Genomic DNA, 20,583 nt, shown 5'->3' with positions numbered 1-20,583 from the left:
ACTGAGCCATCTCTCCAGCCCTTTATTTGTTTTCTTCTTGAAGGCTGGACTGTGGAGTCCTTTCGTACTGGCATTAGTCCTTTGTCCCCCAAGGCTCCCCTGACAGCCTGTGCTTGTGTCATGCAGAGCAAGTCCACCGCCACCTGGACGGGCACGAGGTGCGGTACCTGCAGTTTGCCTTCCGCTGGATGAACAACCTGCTGATGAGGGAGCTGCCCCTGCGCTGCACCATCCGCCTATGGGACACCTACCAGGTGAGCCCCCGCCCTGTGGCCACAGACCCGTCCTGCCTCCTCCTATGCTGGACTCCCTACAGAGTATCCTTTCTGTTGAAACAGAATCTTAAAAAAAAAAAAAATCTAGCCCTGGTGTTCCTGTCATTCGATTATCTGTAGAACAAGAAAAAGGACTTTCTAAGACTTTCCTGTCACCTGATGGCACTCCAGCTGGTTGCTGACAATCTCCCCCATTCTCACTGGCAATTTACATTTTAAGCAGAGTTAAACTCTAAGTGCGGCCGAGTAATCATGTACCTTCGCTGTACATCCTAGCAACTCTTCCAGAAACTTCACACTCGGGACTCCCATGTTGTCTGTGTTTTGAGTTACTTAGAATAAAGATTTAAAGAAATCCTCAGACGGATGCAGCACAATATGAAATTTTCCACTCTTCACCAATTTTGATGAAATTCATGTCTTCAGGAGATTGAGTTTTCCGGAAGCAGCCGCCTTGGTTCCCTTGAGTGTCCATTGCTTATTCTAGCCTCCTGTAATTTTGTGTGTGAGGCCTACTGAAGCTGGCCTATGTGTGGGTTGTTGCTACTGGCTCTCAGCAGCAACAGCAGTGGCAGCAGCAGCAATACCAGACCCTGTGGCCTGGGGTGAGGCATGAGAGTTAGGAAAGAAGCACCAGGTGAGTTTTCTTCCTTACAGTTAAAAACAAACAAACACCCAAGTCCTCCCTGTTGTGAGAGCCTTTCTTGGGCTGTGTGTCAGAGCTTGGCAAAGGGAGCACTGCACTGTTGCTGGCGGCGGGTCTAAAAGGCAAGGCTCTGGGCAGCATGTTAGCATAGGTGGCATGTGTCCAGGCTTTGGACAGTGTTCAGCATCAGAGCCCTGCACACGGGCTTACAGAGGTTGGTGCAAGCAGAGCATTTGCAGGGTAAAACTAAGCCTTTAGGGGATGGGTGGGGTCTTTTGTTTAGTAACTTGCAGGGCATTGTTCTGGGTGCTGCATCTTTCCCACAAGCCAGGGTGCTGTTGGGCCTTTGTGTCTACCATCTCTGCCTGAGTTTTGAACCCCCTTGAATGGTAGCATCACCCTTTGCTTTAAGTGTTGGTGGTGCATTCTGTACCCCACACTGGATATGTGGGTTTTGTAGATACCTCTGTTTTGTTTTATACTGTCAACTTGAGTTACCTAGAGTATAGCCTCCAACTTGTGAGCAAGTACTTACATTAGGTTAGCCTCAAGTCTATGAGGGTTTATGTAGGTTAGGTTGAGGTGGAAAGACTCACCTCAGCTGACAGACTGAATGGAAAGGAGAAAGGGATCTGAGCCCCAGCAACATTGCTCGCTGTTTCCTGACTGCAGATAACATGTGACTAGCTGCCTCATGCTCCTGTCATGGAGACTTCCCCAGCATGATGGCCTATTCCCATGAACTGTGAGCCAAAGCAAATCCTCCCTCCCTCAGGCTGCTTCTGTCAGGTGTTCTGTTGAAGCAATAGTACAAGTAGCTAATAAGCCTGCTATATCAAAATCGCCCTTCTGTCTGTTCTGCCTCCTGTGTCATGATGCCATCGGGAGGCCTTTGTGGAAATGTTCTGTGGGCTGTTTTGTTGGATGCTTCTCATGACAGAGCATGTTCCTGATTTGTAGGTTTTCTATTTAGGACTTGGCAGCTACAGAATTCTCATTCAGTAATATTAGCTGGGAATTAAAGCCTTACCTGGAGCTGTTTTGGCTAAAGTAGCTGTCAGTCAAGTGCATCGATTGGCTCTCTGCTGGATGACAAGAAACAAAACTTAATATCCTGTAAATTGCAAATGCTCTCATTTCTGTGATTACTTAGGCCGTTCGGGACCTAGGCCTGCTCATTAAGCTCAGAGTTCTTTGTAATTCTGTCTCATTACATAATAAAACAGGTATCAAGTCAGTCACACTTTGAGCAGGAGAAAGAGGGATCAGCTCTGTCATGTCCAGCGCTGTTTCCCTGAAGTGCTCAGTTGGCATTCAGACTTTGAGTATACTCATGACCTCTTCACTGAGTTAGTTCTCCTGCAATTTAATTTTGTTACAAATCAACTCATTTGTACCAGGAGCTCATTTTTACATGAATAGGACCCTGGTCATAAGCCTTTCCCCATCTTAAAATCAGAGATTTTCTGTTTTCCATGGCTGAGTAGCTGTGGGATTAAACTGTCTTTTCTGGCTCTGGAAGCACATAGCCATCTTCACTTAACTATTAGGCAGTCACTCTGTGCAGCTGGATGTTTATTGGCTGGGCCGTAAACTTACAGTGTGGCTTAAGATCCTTTTGGAACACATGCCACGGAAGGGCTATAGATAAGCACCTTGCCCTAGGCCCTAGGCTACATCCAGAAAATGGATGAAATGAATTATTTTAGGGCGGGACAAGCATGGGCCCATGCAGATATATGTCCTCTCAGAGTTTCCTGCTGTCTATCTTAGCAGCTGGCACCAGATGTGAGAGTCATGGATTGGGCATGTAGTCCCCACTCCTAAAAGATTTCAGCCTGTGAGAGCCACTTTTGAGGTGCTCTGTAGAGCATAGATCCAGCCTTGCTAGAGCATTCACCCCAGACTAAGCCCCACATATGAGAGCAACTCTGCAATGTGTTCCGGGGCTGCAGCTGTGGAGCTCAGTTAATTTAGTCCCAGGTCATTGTCCTTACCAGACCAGGCAGCCATCTTGTTTTACTCTTCCCCACGTTGTAGGCTGTTCTTCCACATGAGTGACAGATAGCTCATGCCGGCACAAAAGGAGGTGTGCTTGGATGGTTGATGAAGGATGTCCTGTTCCACTGCTGTGAATGCCTTCTCCAACCCTTGATCCTTTCTCACATTTTAAGTAGAATATTTCTGTTTTATTTATTGTCCTTTCATTTCCCCCATCCCAGAGAGAGTGGGTTGGAAGGTAGCTTGAGTCAGGGCTTCCTTGCACTTAGCATTTGCCCTGGAACTGCTCAGGAAGGTCTTGGAGATCCCTGAGCCACACAGTTCACACATATTGTTGAATACTTCCCTGAGTCCCTGGGCCGTGGGAATATTGTCAACAGGGCCCTGTTCTCAAAGGACCCATGTGACTGTGAGAGATCCTGGCCACAAGCCAGATATCATTGTCACTGCTGTTGTCTCAGGTGTTAGAGGCAATGCGATAGAAGCCCTCCAGAGCTGGGCAGTTCTCTGGGCAGTTCTTGGGAGATGGTAGGAGTAGGAACAAGTAGCTTTGAGTTATCATCTGTATGCTTAGCTCTCTTCAGCATATCTGTGAAGAACATTTTATGTTGAGTTGCCTGGTGAGCATGGAGCTGATGAAGCACTCTAGGGAGAGGATGAGGCTAGTTCCTAGACAGAATTGCTAGGAAGACTTGAGGGATAGGCTCACTCACACTTGTACACTAGTCATGTGGTGGTGCTGTGAAACAGTCAGCTTTGTAGAGCAGGTGCTGCTCAGAGCCACACTCAGGAATCGTAGCTGAGTCTAGGTGTGCAGGAAGCATCTGGAATGCTCCCTCCCTTGGTGTGGACCAGGCTTGAGGACTTCTTGCAGCAGAACATACTTCCCAGTTGAGGCTTCCTCACACTGGCTTATGATAAGCTGTTCCTTAAAGCCTCCCACAGGGTGAAGAATTGTGTTCCTAGCCACCTGGAATCCTAGGCCATCATCAGCCACGCAAGTGGGCTAGAACACAGAGCCTTCCCCATCCATTCTTGAGAGACCCCAGCCCTTGCTGACATCTCCATTATAGCTATGAAAGGCCCCAAGAGCTGCAAAGCAGATTTCTGTCCCTGAGAACTATGGCATCACTGTTGCTTATCCTAGACAACTTGTGTCTGCAATAAGCAGTATCTTTGAGCAGTGGGTGGTTGCATGCTAGAATTTTGTCACAGGTATTTCAGTGGCAGTAAGACTGGGCAGTGTAGACTGGAGCACAGGATAAAGAATTATCAGGTCTTATGCATGTGAGCAGCCTGTGTGTCAGCCTTTAGTGGGGTGCCCTGAGGACACCTGTGCTTAGCTGCAGCCATTCTGGGGCACATTTAAGGTGACGTAAGGAGGGCCAGGATGTGAAGGCATAGGAGGGCGGAGGCCTAAGTTAAGGCGCTGCCCCAGACATCGTTTTGCAGTGAACATGGAGTAGGCTTCGCCAAGGCTTTTGAAGTAAAGCAATTTTGGCAGAGATTGGGGTAGAAGACTCCCAGAAGTCACTTTATAGTAGGTCCATCCTGTCAGTATCAGACCATGCAGTTGGAGTAGTTTCCAAGGTTTTTCTGAGCATCGATGGGGCCTGTCTACATCTATCCATCCTCCAGTCTTTCCACTGTCAGCTATAACATGACACCTGCTCTGTGGGGTGCCCATATGAGGACATGGAGAAAGCATCCTGGTATCTGAGGGAACCTCGCCTCCCCCAGAAGCTCACAGCTGGTCTGAGAAGGGTACACATGAACAGAATCACAGCAGTGCTGATGTTGATGACCAAGGTGGGCACTGATGGCTGGGGCAGGTACCTCACCTGACTTAAGGAGTTTAGAGTAGGATACCAAGGGGAAGGACCTCATGCTCATTTTTGCCACACAGAGTAGGTCCAGTGAGGTGACTGGTGGGTTATAGTGGGCCAGTTGTGCATTGCATGGAGTCCAGAGGCAGATAGCTTGTCCTGAGGCATGACAAGGTATGGCTGTAATAGGGCATCTGGGGTCCAGGATTGAGGACAGGCTTCTAGCACCTGCTGCATTTTTTACTGTGCCCAGCTGCCAGCCATCATCACACTTGGACCTCCTAGGTACCACAGCACTGTTTCTGTGACTCCAGTGGCATTGGAACTGATGGATTGGGTTAATCTAATAAGCCTGAAGAAGCAGGCCTTCTTACAACACACTTTTTCATAAGCCCATTAGGATTTGAGAGTGTAAGCTCTTCGTGCCTACCCACCTACAGGAAGTAAGCATACATCACTGTCAGTCCAGTAAAGATTTAGAAACAGAATACTCAGCAAGTCTTGGCTCACTGCTGTTATGTTTGCAGGGAGGAGCTAGAAAAAGAGGGTGAGCCTCCCCCCCACCCCAAGAGCAGCAGTAGCAGCACTGTGTCCTGGGAATTGAGAGGGCAGTTTAGGGTCTGTCTAGAGAACCCTTCTGGGCTTCGACGTTCTTCTTCCTGTTTTGATCACGAATTCTGTCGTGTTAGGGGCTTGGGGACTGTGATGGGGACAGTTTCTTCCTCTGCAGCCCTGGCTCAGCATGCTTGGTCAATTGTGTGAGGGCTCAGTAGTCTCACCCATCAAGTGTACCCAGAAGAATGATGTCCTGGATTCCATCGCCTTCATATAGTTAGTTCTGACACAGAACTCAACACCACTTTGGAGCTGATATCTCAAGTTCTCTTCTAATCAAGGAATGTGTGACATGTTTAGGTCAGCGTCCAATTGCAGTCACAGGAGCCATAGGTAATGAGCTTAAGAGAGGCATGTTCTATAATTTTCTGTCCGTGGTCAGTCATCTTTGGACCTATGGTGAGGCAGCAGGGCATGCTTGGAGCAAAACTCCTCACCTCAAGGCTGGGAAATGAGAGAGGAAGAAGTGCATGGGTCTTCTCTCACTTTCAAGAGCATATGCACCAACCTGAAGGCCTCCCACCAGACTCAGCCTCCTAAAGGCTCTTATCACCTCCCAGTGGTATGAGGCTACGGACAGAGCCTCTGGGCCTCTGGGAGACTTCAGTGGTTCTGAAAAGCTTGCTGATGGGTGAATGTAAATTCAGCTTCTAGCAACAGGCTGGCAGGCAGCTCATCACCTTTGCCATTTAAATTCCATGGGAATGTACAATTAAAGGGCCACAAACTGCCCTGTGTTCCTGGGTGATCTACAGAGTCTCATTAAGGAGAACAGTTAGTTGGGCCAGAGGAAAAGCCCTCCCTCCCTCCCTCCCTTCCCAGCATCTGCTCTCCATGTAGCATCACTCTGTGGTAATCCATGTGACCACTCTGAATAAATTTCTTTGTACTTGCTTTAAGCTAGACAAGAATTGTAGCTAATTCTAAAGGTGAACTGAATAGTTACGCCATTTTGTAATTGGAGAGTGAAAAGTATCTACTTGTTAAGGCCCCACTTTCAGTAAGTTAGCTTTATGGTACATCTCTTATGAGGGCCTCCTGTGCACTAAGTAAGCTCTGGACCAAGATAGTCAACCAGGAAGTAGATGTCAGAGTAATTGGGTCATTAGCTTTGACCTCTGTGGTCTTTTACCATAGCCTCTTGTCGATGAGTCAGTGCTTGCTGCTCATCTGGGAAGTAGAAGGTGTGGAGAACTGGGTAGGAACCACTCGTCTGACATGCCGACCATGTCTCACCACCATGAGCCCTCCTTCTAAGGCCTCTTCCTCCACCCCCAATAGCATGTGGTTCTCAGAAATAGGTGACAAGTTAGTACGTGACTACTCTGGGCTTGGAAATATGAAGCCTCTGCAACAAGAGGTTTAGAAGAAAATGGCAGAAACAGGCTTGTTGCTGTGGCAGCAGCAAGGAGGCTGCAGCGGGGACACCTCAGGCAGACAGAGTGATGTTCTCTGGGTGGAGGACATGCAGTGCTGTCCATGTGGTGTTGTGTATGTGCACAGACTTCATCCACAGGAGAGAATTTTAACACAAGTCTTTGTAGGATGACAGTAGGGTCCAGGGATGGGGACAGCAGGCTGTTCTAGTGAGGCCTGGCTCTCTAGAGCTGAGCAGAAGGTCCTTGGACTCTCTGTGCCTACTGCATGGCATTGTTAGGAAACCCTGAATTTGCAAGTCCAAGAGCAGCTTGGGACTTGCTAATCTCACTGTGGAAGTCATCAGGCGATGTCCCCATGGAGCCCTCGAGCAGCCCAGATTGTGACGTGTTAAGAGGCCAGCAGTGTGTGACTTCACCCTCACAAGAGCTTCTGCAGGTGGGGTCACAGCTCCATGGAGAAACCCTGGACATATGGGTCTTTGGCAGGCCACAGTACCTCTAGGGAAAGGCTTTCAGTCCCTGAATAAGGCTTTCAGTCCCTGAATATCCATTAGAGGCTGTGTGAGAACTGTGCAAGGAGATGAGGGTGAAGTAGAGACCAGTGGGAGGGACTGTTCCCCTCCTATGTGCAGTAGGTAGTAGAGGACATGTGGCCAAGGGAGGGAAGCCCAGGGCACACAAGCGTCTGCATCTGATAAGTGGGTTCCCTTGTCAAGGCACTGGTCTTGATGTCTGTGTGGCGGGGATCTCTTGTCTGAAACGGAAGTGTCTATCTGAGGGCTGCTCATGTGATCAGGCATGGATGTCTAAAAGCACATGCATTCACCATATGGTTCAGTGAAGAGGTTTAGAGTTAATTGTTGAATCGATTAATGATCCCCTTGGACCTGAGTTTTGGATTCCACACCCCGGGTTAGAAGTGGCTGACTGTCCTTTGGGCTTGTTCTGCAGGAGTGGGAGATGCTAGAGATGGTGGCCTCTCCTACTGTCACAAAGACTTTGTTCCTGATCTGTCTTTGCTAATCTCTGAGATGATGTATTCATGAATATTTTATCTGAAGAGGGATCTTCTGTAAGTTGTCTAACTTCTTTAGGCCTCTCGGCAATTCAGGAAAGCCAGGGCTTTAGGAAGGAGCCCCGGTGGAGGACCTGGTTCCTGGCATGTGTAGGGCTGCTTCTCCTGAGCAGGGGTCACTCGCAGGCCACTCCTTCAGGGAGCTAGCCATTCCCCCAAATGTCCTATCTCTGCTAAAAATGCACAGCCTGGGAGATTCCCAATATGATTAGGAGGGTGGACATACAAAGAATAATAATTAAGGCTGTGTCCTAAATAAGAGCCATGTGCTTTTAGGAGAATTGTTGAATTCTCTGTGACCAGATAATCCAGTCACCCTCCCAGGGTGTCATATTGGGACCCTGAGGGGGAGGACACAGATATGCTTGCCTTTCAAATACTGTGGTTCTGTACTTACAGTGACAGGAATAGATGGCAAGACAGTCCTGATGAGAGCAGGGAGGGACAAAACACGGATCTGCTGTATGCTGGAGACCAAGGAGGAGCTGGCAGCTTTCAGAGGGCATGTAGAAGTCCTCTTTGAGGAATGACATCAGCCATCGGTCCTGTGCTCCTGGGTGATGCCTGTCCTCATCCTATGGGGCTGTGCTGTCCTCAAGGTCCTTCCAACCTCCCACTTCTGTGCTTTACCCAGATGTTCTGCTTTTTCCTCCGATTTGCTCTGAGCTCTGTTGAGCTGCCTCTGTGAGGACTTCTCCAGGTACAGTCTTGACTTCAGCATGGGACATGGGGTGGACTAGGATTCACGTTTCCTTCCTTGTTGCTTTCCTGGGCCATTAGGCTTGACTTCCTCTTGGGAAGTTGATTAGAATGCAGTTTCTCACCTGCTTTTTGTATATGCAAAGGTGGATTGCTCCCAGCCCACAGGACAAAGTGAACACAAGAAAAAGCTGAAGAAGGGTCCATTTGAGGTATGGGTGCCTCCTGGCTGTCCCAAGAGCCCTAGATCTGATGTTGTCACTAAAACATGGCTGCTCTGAGATCCAGGTCCCTGTGTACAATGGGAAAGGGAGCCAAGGGCTGGCCCTGCATAGTGATCATGCATCTATGTGGAGCTGTCTCATTGTAAGGTGGCTGTAAGGTCTATGTAACCTCAGTAGATGTTCAAGTAGTTCATTATCACTCACTGAGGTCAGCTTCACCCTTGTATTAGCTCTCTGATAGCCTCAGTCATGGTACAGATGTGGGCCGCCCTTCTGTACTGTGTGGGTTTTGCTGCTGTTAGAAGCCAGGAGCACTTACCTTGAGTAGTGTAACCCAGTATATCTGATGACCCTATGTCTTGCAGAAACAGTGTCCAGTACATTAGACAAAAATCAAAGGCCAAAGGCAAGGGGCAGGGTCATCGTGACAGCGAGATTTTTCTGAAGGATGCTATCAACCGGAGGAGGAGAGGGCAAACAGTAACTAGGAACTATTACCTGGGGTTAGGGCCACCCACATCTCCTCCCTGTCCCTGTATCAGCTCATATTTGCCCTTCTACTCTCAGTGATGACTTGAGATTCCATGTTCCTACCTGTCCCTCATGTCACCATAGGGCCAAGAGAGAGGAAAGCTGCCTTATTCTGCCCCAGGCCAGGGCTTGAGGAAAACTGCTGTTTTTAGGGGAGTGGTGCCAAAGCCCTGCATGGAGACAGGAAAGGCTCCCTCATCCCAGTGGCCATCTTGCTCCTGGGTGTTTTCTGTCCACACGGCCTTGATTTAGAGGCTCTTCTTCTAAGCACACATCTAACTTGAAATTTCCCTCTGTCTTTATGTCTGTGAAAGAACTTGAACCACCTTCTGGGAGCTTAGACCAGCATACCCTCAGTGTGGAAAGTAGTCTCCAGGTTTCCAGGATACTTTTCTGTGACCTTTTGTTTATGGCCAGGAGGACAAGGTCAGAGCTCTGCCTATCTCCCTGATGCAGTACTCCCAGCTCTGCCACGTGGATGCTTGGCTCTTCTTCCTAGGCCAGTGGGGAACAGGCTTTATGACATTAGGACAGCTTCCTGGACCACCTGCTGCCTTCCTGCCACTGAACATTGGAGCTAAACTCCAGCTGCTGAAGAAGGTTCTGCACTTGAACATTGAGCCCCGGGGAGCATGAGAGGAGCAGGCCAATGTGCGCATCTCGTTCAGTGCCTGGAATTCCCAACAGGTGTCCGCCACTGCTTCTCCTAACTGCCAAGCACCATAGAGTGGAGTGTACTAGGGCCCGGGCACCAACCAGTGCCAGTTACTCTCTGGGGCCACTGCAGTGGCCCCCAGGAGCAGTGTATTACCTGTGGAAAGTATCACCTTAAACACCTTGCTGATGCAGCCCACTGGCATTGCTACAGGGTACCTTATATTCTCATAGGCACAGGGCACAGCTGATGTAGTGGGGACCTGCGAACTCTCTCCACTCTGTCAGGAGATGTGCTGGGAATGTTGCTGTGAGGCAAGTGCTTCTCCATTTTAGTACAGGGAAACTGAGGCTCTGAAAGGCCCTGGTTTGCCCCTGCTCACCTTAAAAGTTCTAAGACCTGGTGTATGGTCCAAAGCCTCCTGGGAAGTGGCCAGTTCTGCAGAACCTCTCATCTCTGGAGAACTGTTTGGTGATAGTGGAATTCCTCAGCATGGTTAGGACCTGGCTGAGAGGAGATTCCGGGAGCTTGGGCCACAGCACAGGTGGATGCTGCTTGGAGAAATCAGAAAGCTTTAGCAAGACATGCAGCTGATGCTGGAGCCTCACCTCACATGTTAGAGATGGCAGTTACCACTGAAGCATGCTCACTGAGCTGACTGCCACCGCGAGCAACCACCATGTCTTTGGATGTGGGGATCACTTGGACTGCAGAGGATGCAGTTTGTCCATAGTTTCTGCTACACCCAGCCTCACCCTACCCCAGGCTGTTTCCCTGGCTGTGTCCTTTATATTCCTGAGCTGCCGCTTAGCCTCTGCCCTGGCCCTCCTCTGCACTTTTTTTCTGGCACAGCCAAGAGCTTTCTAGCAGCAGCTTATGCCATTCCTACAGTGTGGCTCCTCTTCCTGCCCAAGCTCGCTGGAGGCTGGGTATTCATTTCCCCCCTCTCGGATGTGATGACAGAAGAAAGGCACTTTAATGCTGATTGAAGTCAAGTAGTGGGGCCAGTAGCAGGATCTGGGAGATTGCAAATGAGAACTGTGGTTGAGAACAAATAGCCCTGACACAGAGGAACAGTGCTGAGAGGGCAGTGGCATCTCTGTGGCCTTGGAGTGTCCTTTTCTCCCCCCACCCCCCAATCACCCTGTACAGGAGCACTCGTGTTGGGCATAGCCCAGGGGTGCATATGAGAGGGCTTTCTCTTAATGCACTGCTGTGGCTCACAAAAGTCTGAGAAGGCACATAGGAGCCAAGGGAGATGTGCTGCAGGATGGCATGGCTATAGGTGGAGAAGCAGAAGGACCTATGAGAGTTTCCAGGCCACCAGCCTAGAGTGGCTGCTCAGCGCCAGAGACTGCCCTAGCAAAGAGGTCAGGAGATGGGTTGGTGGGGGGATGTAGCCCTAATAGTAACTGGCAAAATGGTCAACCTTCTTTCTTACAAAGATTGAATGCAGAACCTTGGGGCAGGGGTGTAGCTCAGTAGTAAAATGTTTGCCTACTACAAGGTCCTGGGTTCAATCCTCAGTCCTGTGAGGTGGAGAGTACTTTGAAGATACACTCCAATGGGATATTTATCTTCTCAATATTCTAATACCAGAGCTGGGATCTGGGATCACTGAGGCCTGAAATGGGGAAGTCTAGGAAGCAGAAAGATCCTTCCCATAATACAGATGGGCCACCGAAAGGCAGGGGTTGGAACAGTCCCCAAGGACATTGGGGAGAGTGGTCCTAGACAGGTGGACCCATGTGAGCTTACTTTTAAAAAGTCCTGTTATGGGTCAAGTGGTCTTGGGGGATTAGTGTGGTAGCTCTCAGTATAGCTGTCACACAGCCCACAGAAGACACAGTCACCTGAAGTTTGGACAGGACTCAAGGCAATAAGGGATGACTTCTCAGTACTTTGCTGCTGAGCTACATGGGAGAGTTAGCAGGCCTTCCAATGGTCAGAATGAGCAAGAGCGCTCCATGACTAGGTCAACAGATCTCCTTTGTTGGGAATCTGGAGAGGCCCTACTGGGTAAGGACTGGGGCAGCTTGAGCCCTGGCTGTCGGTGTTCTGTTTCTGTATATGTTTGTCAGCTCCTCTTATCAGTAAAGCCAAGCTGTTCAAAGCTAGTCTTTCCATGTCTCTACTGAGTGGAGCAGGCCCTGCTGAACTTTTTGTGGCAGCTAAGGGCTTCTCTTCTTTCTTCTTAAAAGAAAGTTACTGATAGTTCATCAGGCAAATAATTGCCAAATGGCATAGTAAGAAAGTACTGTCAGAAAGGGCAAGTGGGTGTTGGAGCTGGCTCAGCACCTGAGCCCTCGGAAGCGCTCTACTGTGCAGGTGCAGAGCATGCCTGACACCTCCTGTCAGTGCCTGGTCTTCGGGTCCCTGTGTCAGCAGATGCGAAGACTGTCATTTACACATAATCACCAGAGGCTTTGTCTGCCCACCTCAAATCTGTCTGCCCCTGAGGACATTGAAGGCACTTTATCAAATAAACACTGGGATCCTCGGAATGTTAGCTGCAGGAGCTGTTGCCCCAAGCCATTGTCCTCCCTGAAGATGCTCAGAAGCTGTGTTTGTGGGAACAGAGAAATGGAGGCTCCCTCCCAGATGTTCCTCGTGCCCTCAGCCTTTGCCCACCTCCCTCAGCTCTTCTGCCTTGTTTTCTGTCCTGACTTTTGTGTCTGTGTTCTTGGGATCCCTCAGGTGCCTCTCCTTCTCACCCTTGACCCAGGCTGTCAATTGTGTGCTGTCTGTACCTGGGCTCCCCCAGATACTGCACAGACATGGGGATGGGGATGGTGCCATGGCCTTCATCCAGCCTTTCAAAAAAGGCCAATGTCTGCTGGTGTCCTTTGGTTTATATCTCTTCTAGAACTTGAACAAGCATGGATTTTGGTCTTTCTCTTCTTTGTTCCAGATTCCTCTTATCCCTCTTGAGGTTGCCAGTCCTTTTGTGCTGTCAGGAGTGGGCACCTTCACTGCTCAGAAGCCATTCATTATGAGGTTTATTTTGGCTCATAGCTTTGGTGATTCTATGGATAACTGGTCCATTGCATTTGGGCCTATGGCGGGACAGCACCACATAGGAAGAATGCAGGGGGAAGAGGGTTCTCACTTCATAGAAGCCAGGAAATAAATTAATTTCGGCTTTGAAATGATATAGACTCTAACCAAATAGCACAGTGACCTACAAGAGTAACTTTGACTGCTTTAAATGGTAGGGAACAAACAGTTATAAGGCACAGGAAGGAATATAGGCTAGGTTCTGGGCAGGTGCACAGAAGCAGTCTGAAAGACGGACTGGCGTTTACAATCTTGTATCCCCATGAATATTTGCTTTCTCTCTTTCATCCACGTCTCCTGTGAAGGTATGTTCCTCTTCATTTTGTACATGAGACTGCTCTTTTGAAATTTTTGCATGACTCAGTCTTCTCTGGTGTGGAGTTTCTCATCTTTTATGCCATGTGTCTCTGCTGTCTTGTACCCATGTACCACAAGTGTGACAAGGTCAGTAGTGGTAGCCAACAGCAGAACAGTTTTATCTTCTTATCCTGCTGGGAAGGCTCGTGCTTTTTAGCCATCCAGCAACTTCCCAGTCTTGTAGAGACAGCAGCAAACACCTGAATTCATTCCCATTCGTGGGTGGAGTTTCAGCATCCCGATGGATGAGAAAACAGTGTAGACCTGTGGCACATTTTTAAGCTGAGGTGTGTTTGTGGCCACATTCGTGTCCTCTTTCTTCTCCAGAGTCCAGCTGCCTCCCCTCCTTTCTTACCCTTAGATAGCATCCCATAGCCCCTCCCCAGGGGATTACAACCTTCAGGGTTTCAACATTGGACTTTTCACCTCTCAGTGCTGTGAGTGTCAGGCATTTAGACTTTCGGGATTTTAGCTGTGGATATCTGGATCTTTAGCCACTTCAGCATTCCAGTATTAGATCACGTGGGGGCTGTGCGTCTGTTTTTGGAGTCTGGTCAGCACTGAAACTGTGTTGACATATGGTGCTTGGTAGTTGTGCAGTGGTTCCCAGAGCCAGGCCTCCCCTCTGCTCAGAAAGGCCTCTCAGCTCCAGCTGCCTCATGGGGTACCAGCTCTGGAAGCCCTCAAGTCTCACCTGGATTAGGCCCTGTTCTGTGAAACAGATCACCCTACAGTTCTGCTAAGTGGCTTCAGATCACAGCTGCTATTCAGTCACATTTGTTCAGTTTGTTCAGGCTCAGCAGGGACAGCATGACTTGGTGGCCTGCTTGGTGCCTTAGAGCCGTCCCTGAATGTGGCTTACCTTCCTGGCAGATTCTGTGTGCTGAGCTAGCCCAGCATGGGCCCTAGAGCGCTGAGGTTGAGCTTGATTCTCTCTTCTGGGCATCTGGCTGCTCAAGTGTCCTCACAGCATGGTAGCTGAATTCCCAAGTGAACCCATCTTAATGGTCTCACCTTGGAAGTCACCAGGTATCACTTCTAGTTCACTTCGAAAAATTCTATGTCCAGTTAACACAAACCCTAGCTCTTGATGAGGCTGGGCCAGGTTCTTAGAGAGCATGGGGGAGGGAGAAGTTTCCTATTTTAGTGCCCATGCTCTGCCCTCTATGATTCTCTCCACTGTCTGCTGGGAGGCCTCCTTGTCCATACGTATACCAAATCAGTGCAGGGGTCATGTGGCATGCCATCCCTGGGTCCTCAAAGATCACAGCAGCAGAACTCTGAAAGGATGAATGACCCCTCTGCACTATGCTTGCACGCCACTTATTGCCATCCACATGGTGAATGGCAGGTCACACACTTGCTTCATAGCAGTTTTCCAGCAGGTGGTGGAGGCTTTCACTCCTTAGTGAGGAGTCAGGTTCTCAGCATTCTTAAAGGTTCTTGACATTCTTAAAGGCAGACCTGAGAGAGCAGATTGCAGAGTTCCTGGGGCTCCAGCCTGAGCTGAGCTCATTTCCTTGGTTTCCCCCTGTCTTAGTTGGGCTTCTATTGCTATGCTATGATGAGACACTATGATCACAGCCACTCTTATAAAAGGAAGCATTTAATTGGGACTAGCTTACAGTTTCAGGGGTTTAGTCCATTATCGTCATGTCGGGGAGCATGGTGGCTTGTAAGTAGACACAGTGCTAGAGATGTCACTGAGAGTTCTATTTCTATATCCGTAGGCAGCAGGAAGAGAGAGACACTGGACCTGGCTTGGGCTTTTGAAACTTCAAAGCTGACCCCAGTAACATACTTTTTCCAATAAGGAAGGTCTTATTCCTTCTCAAGTAGTGCCTCTCCCTGATGACTAAGCATTCAAATATATGAACCTATGGGGCTATTTTTATTCAAACCATCACACCCCTTATGACCCCTGTGAGCTCTGAAATCTGGAATGCCAGCCAAGTCATCCTAGAGCTGATCTCAGGCCATTTGTTTCATTGCCTTTCTGGAGATGGGACTTCTAAGAGGCCTCTGCAGCAGTCTGAGAACTGCTTGGTGGAGTGTGCCTAGTGAGTTCCACATTCCAGCAGGGGATTGTCCCTTCTGCAGAGCCTCCCTAGGGCATCGAGGATGCCTAGGACTTTCTAGGCTGGGGCTGAGCCTCATAGTCATATGCTCTCCATGCACTCGGGCATTCTGATCACCTGTTTCAGGTGCTCTGGTTGCTGGCACTCTGTGAGGTAACGTGGCATGTGGGTAGAAGAGCTGCTCCAGTCCTGACACCAGTCTCCAAACATGAGGGTTCAGAGGTGTGACCATCTGGCCATTCTCTCACATCACTGAGGAACTTGGAGTGGAGGAGGCAGAATGAGTTTTTCCTGAAGCTGTCAGTCTGAGCTAAGCCAACTTGAGTTCCTCCCTTTAGTTTGTGCTTGGTCCAGGGCCACAAGCCTATCTGAATACCCCATTTTTGTGTGTGTGTGTGTGTGTGTGTGTGTGTGTGTGTGTGTGTGTGTCAGGTATAAGCAGCCTCTGGGGACCCCCAGTGAGTAGAATTGTATCATTCCCTTCCCATCAGGCAGGATTATGTAATTCTTCTCATGCTAGGCCAAAAGCATACCATGGGTCTGGACTAGTCTGTGCTCCAGGAGCATAGCTATCAGTGGGGCCTGTAGGCTCAGGCCCCCGCCCCCACATCTGCACAATAAGCAAGCACTCACCTGCCACGGCCCTGTCTGCTCTATCACCACCAACAAAGCCAGCAGCTTCACACAAAGGCAGATCTAAATATGAATTAAGTCCAAGTTATTAAAAAAGTATTGCAAGTTTTTTTTTATTCCTTGAATATTGAAAATGGGAATACATATGCAAATGCAATTTAATCAGCTCCACTCTAACCTTTGAGCATTCAGCTGAGAAGTGCTTTGTGATCAGGGAGGCTTCCCTCTGGGGAGAAGGGTGCCAGCCAGGGCAGATTCAAAGCCCCTCCGCCCACATCCTGCCAGTGACCTCCAGCCAGCTTTGTCCTTGGCTCAGTGACTCCAACCACTGTTCAGTCTTACTGCCTTGCTTCCACTGACTCTAATTCTGTTGGGTGCTCGTTAAAGACAGGTGGCACCAGAAACAGTGACAGACAGGCTCTGACTCTTAACTTCTTCAGCATCTTGATACAATAGCCTGGCTGCATGAGGAGTCCCCTTTTGCGATGTGGCATGGATAGGTTGCCATTGGAGCCATACACACCTTGAGTCTGTAGTCTTGGTTGTTCAGCTACCTTCTTGCATCCCATTTATATCAGGCTGTTTGACAGAGTACCTCCTGTTACTTCTCCCTTGTGTGCCAAGTACCCAGGCTTGGAAAATCATGTCCATACAACACACTCATGCTCTTATCAACCTTGGGGTGTAGGCATGGAAGGGAAGTACCATCTCAGAAGGGCATCTCTAGCAGGCAATACGAATGAACTAGCTGGCTGTGGTCTGGACCCTGGGGCCATGTGCTTTATACCACATTTCTCAGGAGCTGGGGATATCTGTGTTCACAGTTTTAGGTTGAGTGTGGTATCCTCTTAGCCACACCTCAGGAAGGAGACAATATCAGGACTTGGAACTCACATGCCAGTGAATCAGACTTCTGGGTTGCCTAGCAAGTATAATAGATTGGGCTAATGAATATAGACACTGGCTCCCTGGAAGCTGCAAAGCCAGAGGCCTGCAAGGTGTGGCAGGCTGTTTCTTCTACAGGCTCAGTGAGATGACGTTGTGGGTAAGGACTTGCTACACAAGCCTGAGGATCCAGCACCCACTAAAAAGCTACATATAGCTATACTTAAGCCTATAACCTCAGTGCTGTCAGGAGATAGAGACAGGAGGATTGCTGGATCTGGAGGGAAGGAAGGAAGGAAGGAAGGAAGGAAGGAAGGAAGGAAGGAAGGAAGGAAGGAAGGAAGGAAAGAATAAATAACATCTCCAGGCTCATGGAAAGATCCTGCCTCAAGGAAATAAAGAGTGATAGAGCAGAATAAATGATGTTCTCCTCAGGCCTCTACACAAGTATGCACAGGCCCGTACTCCCGCATGTGGGTGGACATACTAAAAAACATATATACTCTCATACATTCTCCACACTCCGTCTATACACAGAATAAGTAAAGATACATAAAGGCTTAGCAGAAGATCCTCCCCGGGCTCCCTGGTGGCATCTCTTTAACCTCTGTCTCAAGTGTCACATGGCCTCCTCTGTGTCTGTGCCCATATTGCTTCTTCTTATAAAGGCAGCCATTGGAACAGAGCATCGCCACACACCATATCCTCCAGTGAAGCATGACCTACTCTTAGATCTGCAGAAACCCTGTTTTCTTTTTTATTTCTTTGACAGTTTTTTTTAAATTTATTTTTTGTTTATTACAATTTATTCACTTTGTGTCCCAGCTGTAGGACCCCTCCTTTCTCCCTTCCCAATCCCACCCTCCTTCCCTAAAGGCAAATAGCATAGACTTTGGAAGACAGAGAAAACATGGAACAGGACAGGAGCCTACCACAGAGGGCCTCTGAAAGACTCAACCCAGCAGGATATTAAAGCAGATGCTGAGACTCAGCCAAACTTTGGGCAGAGTGCAGGGAATTTTATGTAAGAAGGGGGAGAGGAAAGACCTGGAAGGGACAGGAGCTACACACGGAGATTAACAGAACAAAAAACTCTGGGCCCGGGGGTCTTTTCTGAGACTGATACTCTAACCAAAACTCCTTGTTTTCTAACACACTCACTTTCCCAGTATTCCTTTGTGTCACTTTCCAGAGACGCTGGTAGAGGCATGCAAACACTTGTGGTCCAAGACCTGCTATGGGCATGTGGAGGGGACACTGCTACATGGGGACCTTCATTTGTTGCAGTTGCTGCCACCCTCTGAGCAGCTGTGCCATCCGCCCACTGCTCCTGCTGGGCAGGTTTGACCTTCATGTTAGGAAGAGAGTTTGGAAATCCAAAGTGCCTGTGGAGGTCAACCTAGATGGAGCTCTGCTGCTGGGCATGGCTCATGTCAGGAAGAAGCCAGGGGTACCATCTGCCATCCTACTCCTTGGCACTTCGTTTAAGTACAGGAGTGGTGGGTTGGCTTCAGGAGAACAGCATTTCTGTTTTTATAGCTATGAATGCACTGTTGCTAATGAACCTGTGTGACCTGAGGGGCCCGGCCTGCTCTGTGGCCAGTAGAGCAGGCCTGTGTGTAACTACTGCGTCAGTGCTGCAGGGCTCTGTAACCTCCATCACTGTCACCACAAAGCATGATCCAGTTATCTAAACCGGACTTCAGAGGCACCCCATGTTCTTAAACTCAGAGACCCTGAAGCTATCCTTTGTCTTCCCTCCTCAGGATCATTGGTCACAGAAGCTTCAAGAACACATTTCTTTTAATTAAATTTCACAAGGAAGTAAGTGTTAGCTCCAGAACACTCTAACTTCTCTGCAGTTGGCAGTATCTCTTTGAGAAATGTACTGCACACTAGTTTGCCCGCAGTATATAGGGCCAGTTGCTGAAGGATTTATCTACCCTGCAAATGAGAACACTGGAGATGGTGATTTAAGTCTGGGCTCGAATCTGTCTGGATTCCACAGTAACATCAGTGAAGGGTCAGGTTCCCCTCATTAGCTATGGGTATTGCACACGGATCTGCTCAGCTCCACCCATCCTTTCCAGAGTCATGTATTCAGGTCCTTTCCAGGGCCTGCTGCGGGCATGGGATGCTACTGGCCTGGCTCCCTGCACTGCATTTCCTTGTCCTCTCCTAGGGTGGGAGTCTCAGAATGAGCACTGTGGAGAAGTTACTGAGAGGAAGAGGGTCTAAGGACTGGGGATCAGAACTGCCCAGCTGCTGGGGCCTCTGAGAAACTGTGAGGGTAAAAGATTACCAGCTCTCTCCTCTCCCCTGCCTTTACCTGCACATAGCAAGGGAGAGTGGAGAAGAACATCACCAGACTTTTGCTCCTGGAGCCTGGGTCTCCTATGTGGAATCAGCTCCCCATGGCCTAGCTTGTCCTGTCCTGCAGTACTGAAAGACAGAGGTTACAAGTGTTCTGTTTTGTTTTGAGCTAATGTGTTTTAGTCGTCAGATGAGGAGATGAAGGAAGGGCTCCTTGGCAGCTTTCCAAATTCTCTGCTTTCCTCAGGCCATCCTCATGCCTGACTGCATGGTGCAGGTACGATGGCATGATCAGGCGAAAAGATGAGTCCCACACATAAGCACATTGAGTTTGAGGACCCTGGTTACATCCTAGGGACATGTCCTGTGAATGCTGGACTTGCAGCTCCAGGAGAAAAGCTGTGATCCGTAAGCCAGTCTAAAATATGCCTTAGTTTGCAATGAGCAGGCTCACAGAAAGAATTTTATCCATTGAGGACAGTTAGAGAAGGTGACAGACCATTAGAGTACTCCAAGCTTCATGTTTAAGTATAAGAACTAAGCCACTGACACTTCAGTAAATCATACCACACACAAAAGGACTCATGAGCTGGATGTTTTGCTAAAAGGACCCCAAATTCATAAAATGGCAAAACCAGCTGACATTTGTATAGAGTAGTAGAGTGCTGCCCTTTTCCCTGTCTGGGTGGCAGCAGGCAAGGAAGTGGCCCCTTGAGTTGTGTGTAGCATGGCCAGCATGCTGGGGCACACAGACTTAAGTGACCCAAATGAGAGAGTCAGCAGGTGGGTAGGGCAGAGGTGTGGTTACTCAGGCTCCTGTAAGTGGCCCAGCCCTGCATGTTTTGTCCATATGTGGCAGAGACTGGAAAGTTGTGTCAATCAGGTGTCCTGCTCAAGGTCTTGCTGTGGAAGCAAAGCATGAGTATTGGTACAGTGCTGGCCGCCTGTCACTCAGAAACCTATAAATGAGCACCCAGAGCCTTGGGAGGTTGGAATTCCTGGAGCATCCAGCTTCTTTGGAACTTGTCCACCCTCACATCACAGGCCCAATGCAGTTCTTGGTCACTCTGTTCAGATGTGCTCCTCCTCTAAGGGTGCCAGAGTCTTGACTGTCACCCGTTGACTTTCACCACCTCTGTCTTTTCCAGAGGTCCATCTTTAGTGCTTCTATCTGGACAGCCAACTACAAGTCCTCCCTGGGACTGCTGGCCCTTTTAAGTGAAGGGTGTGATTCTCCTAGGGTGCCATGTTCCTGACTTGCTCTATCTGACCCTAGACTTCTTTATAAAAACCATTCGAACTACTCTGGTCTCTCTTTCTCCTAAGACAGAAGC

General features: G+C 49.0%; 1 protein-coding gene across 2 annotated transcripts in view; it reads left to right on the top strand.

Moving 5' to 3' along the window:
• Positions 1–20,583, top strand: part of Tbc1d22a (TBC1 domain family member 22A) — a 274,151-nt gene that overhangs the window by 177,755 nt on the left and 75,813 nt on the right. For both annotated transcript variants that reach the window (XM_055627174.1, XM_055627173.1), the window contains one exon: positions 127–254. In XM_055627174.1, coding sequence (XP_055483149.1) covers positions 127–254 — 128 coding nt within the window. The remainder of the gene's footprint in view (positions 1–126; positions 255–20,583) is intronic.

This window comes from Psammomys obesus, unplaced genomic scaffold, assembly GCF_907164565.1.
Source record: "Psammomys obesus unplaced genomic scaffold, mPsaObe1.curated_primary_1811, whole genome shotgun sequence".
Lineage (NCBI taxonomy): Eukaryota > Metazoa > Chordata > Mammalia > Rodentia > Muridae > Psammomys > Psammomys obesus.
This window is presented reverse-complemented; position numbering and strand designations above follow the sequence as displayed.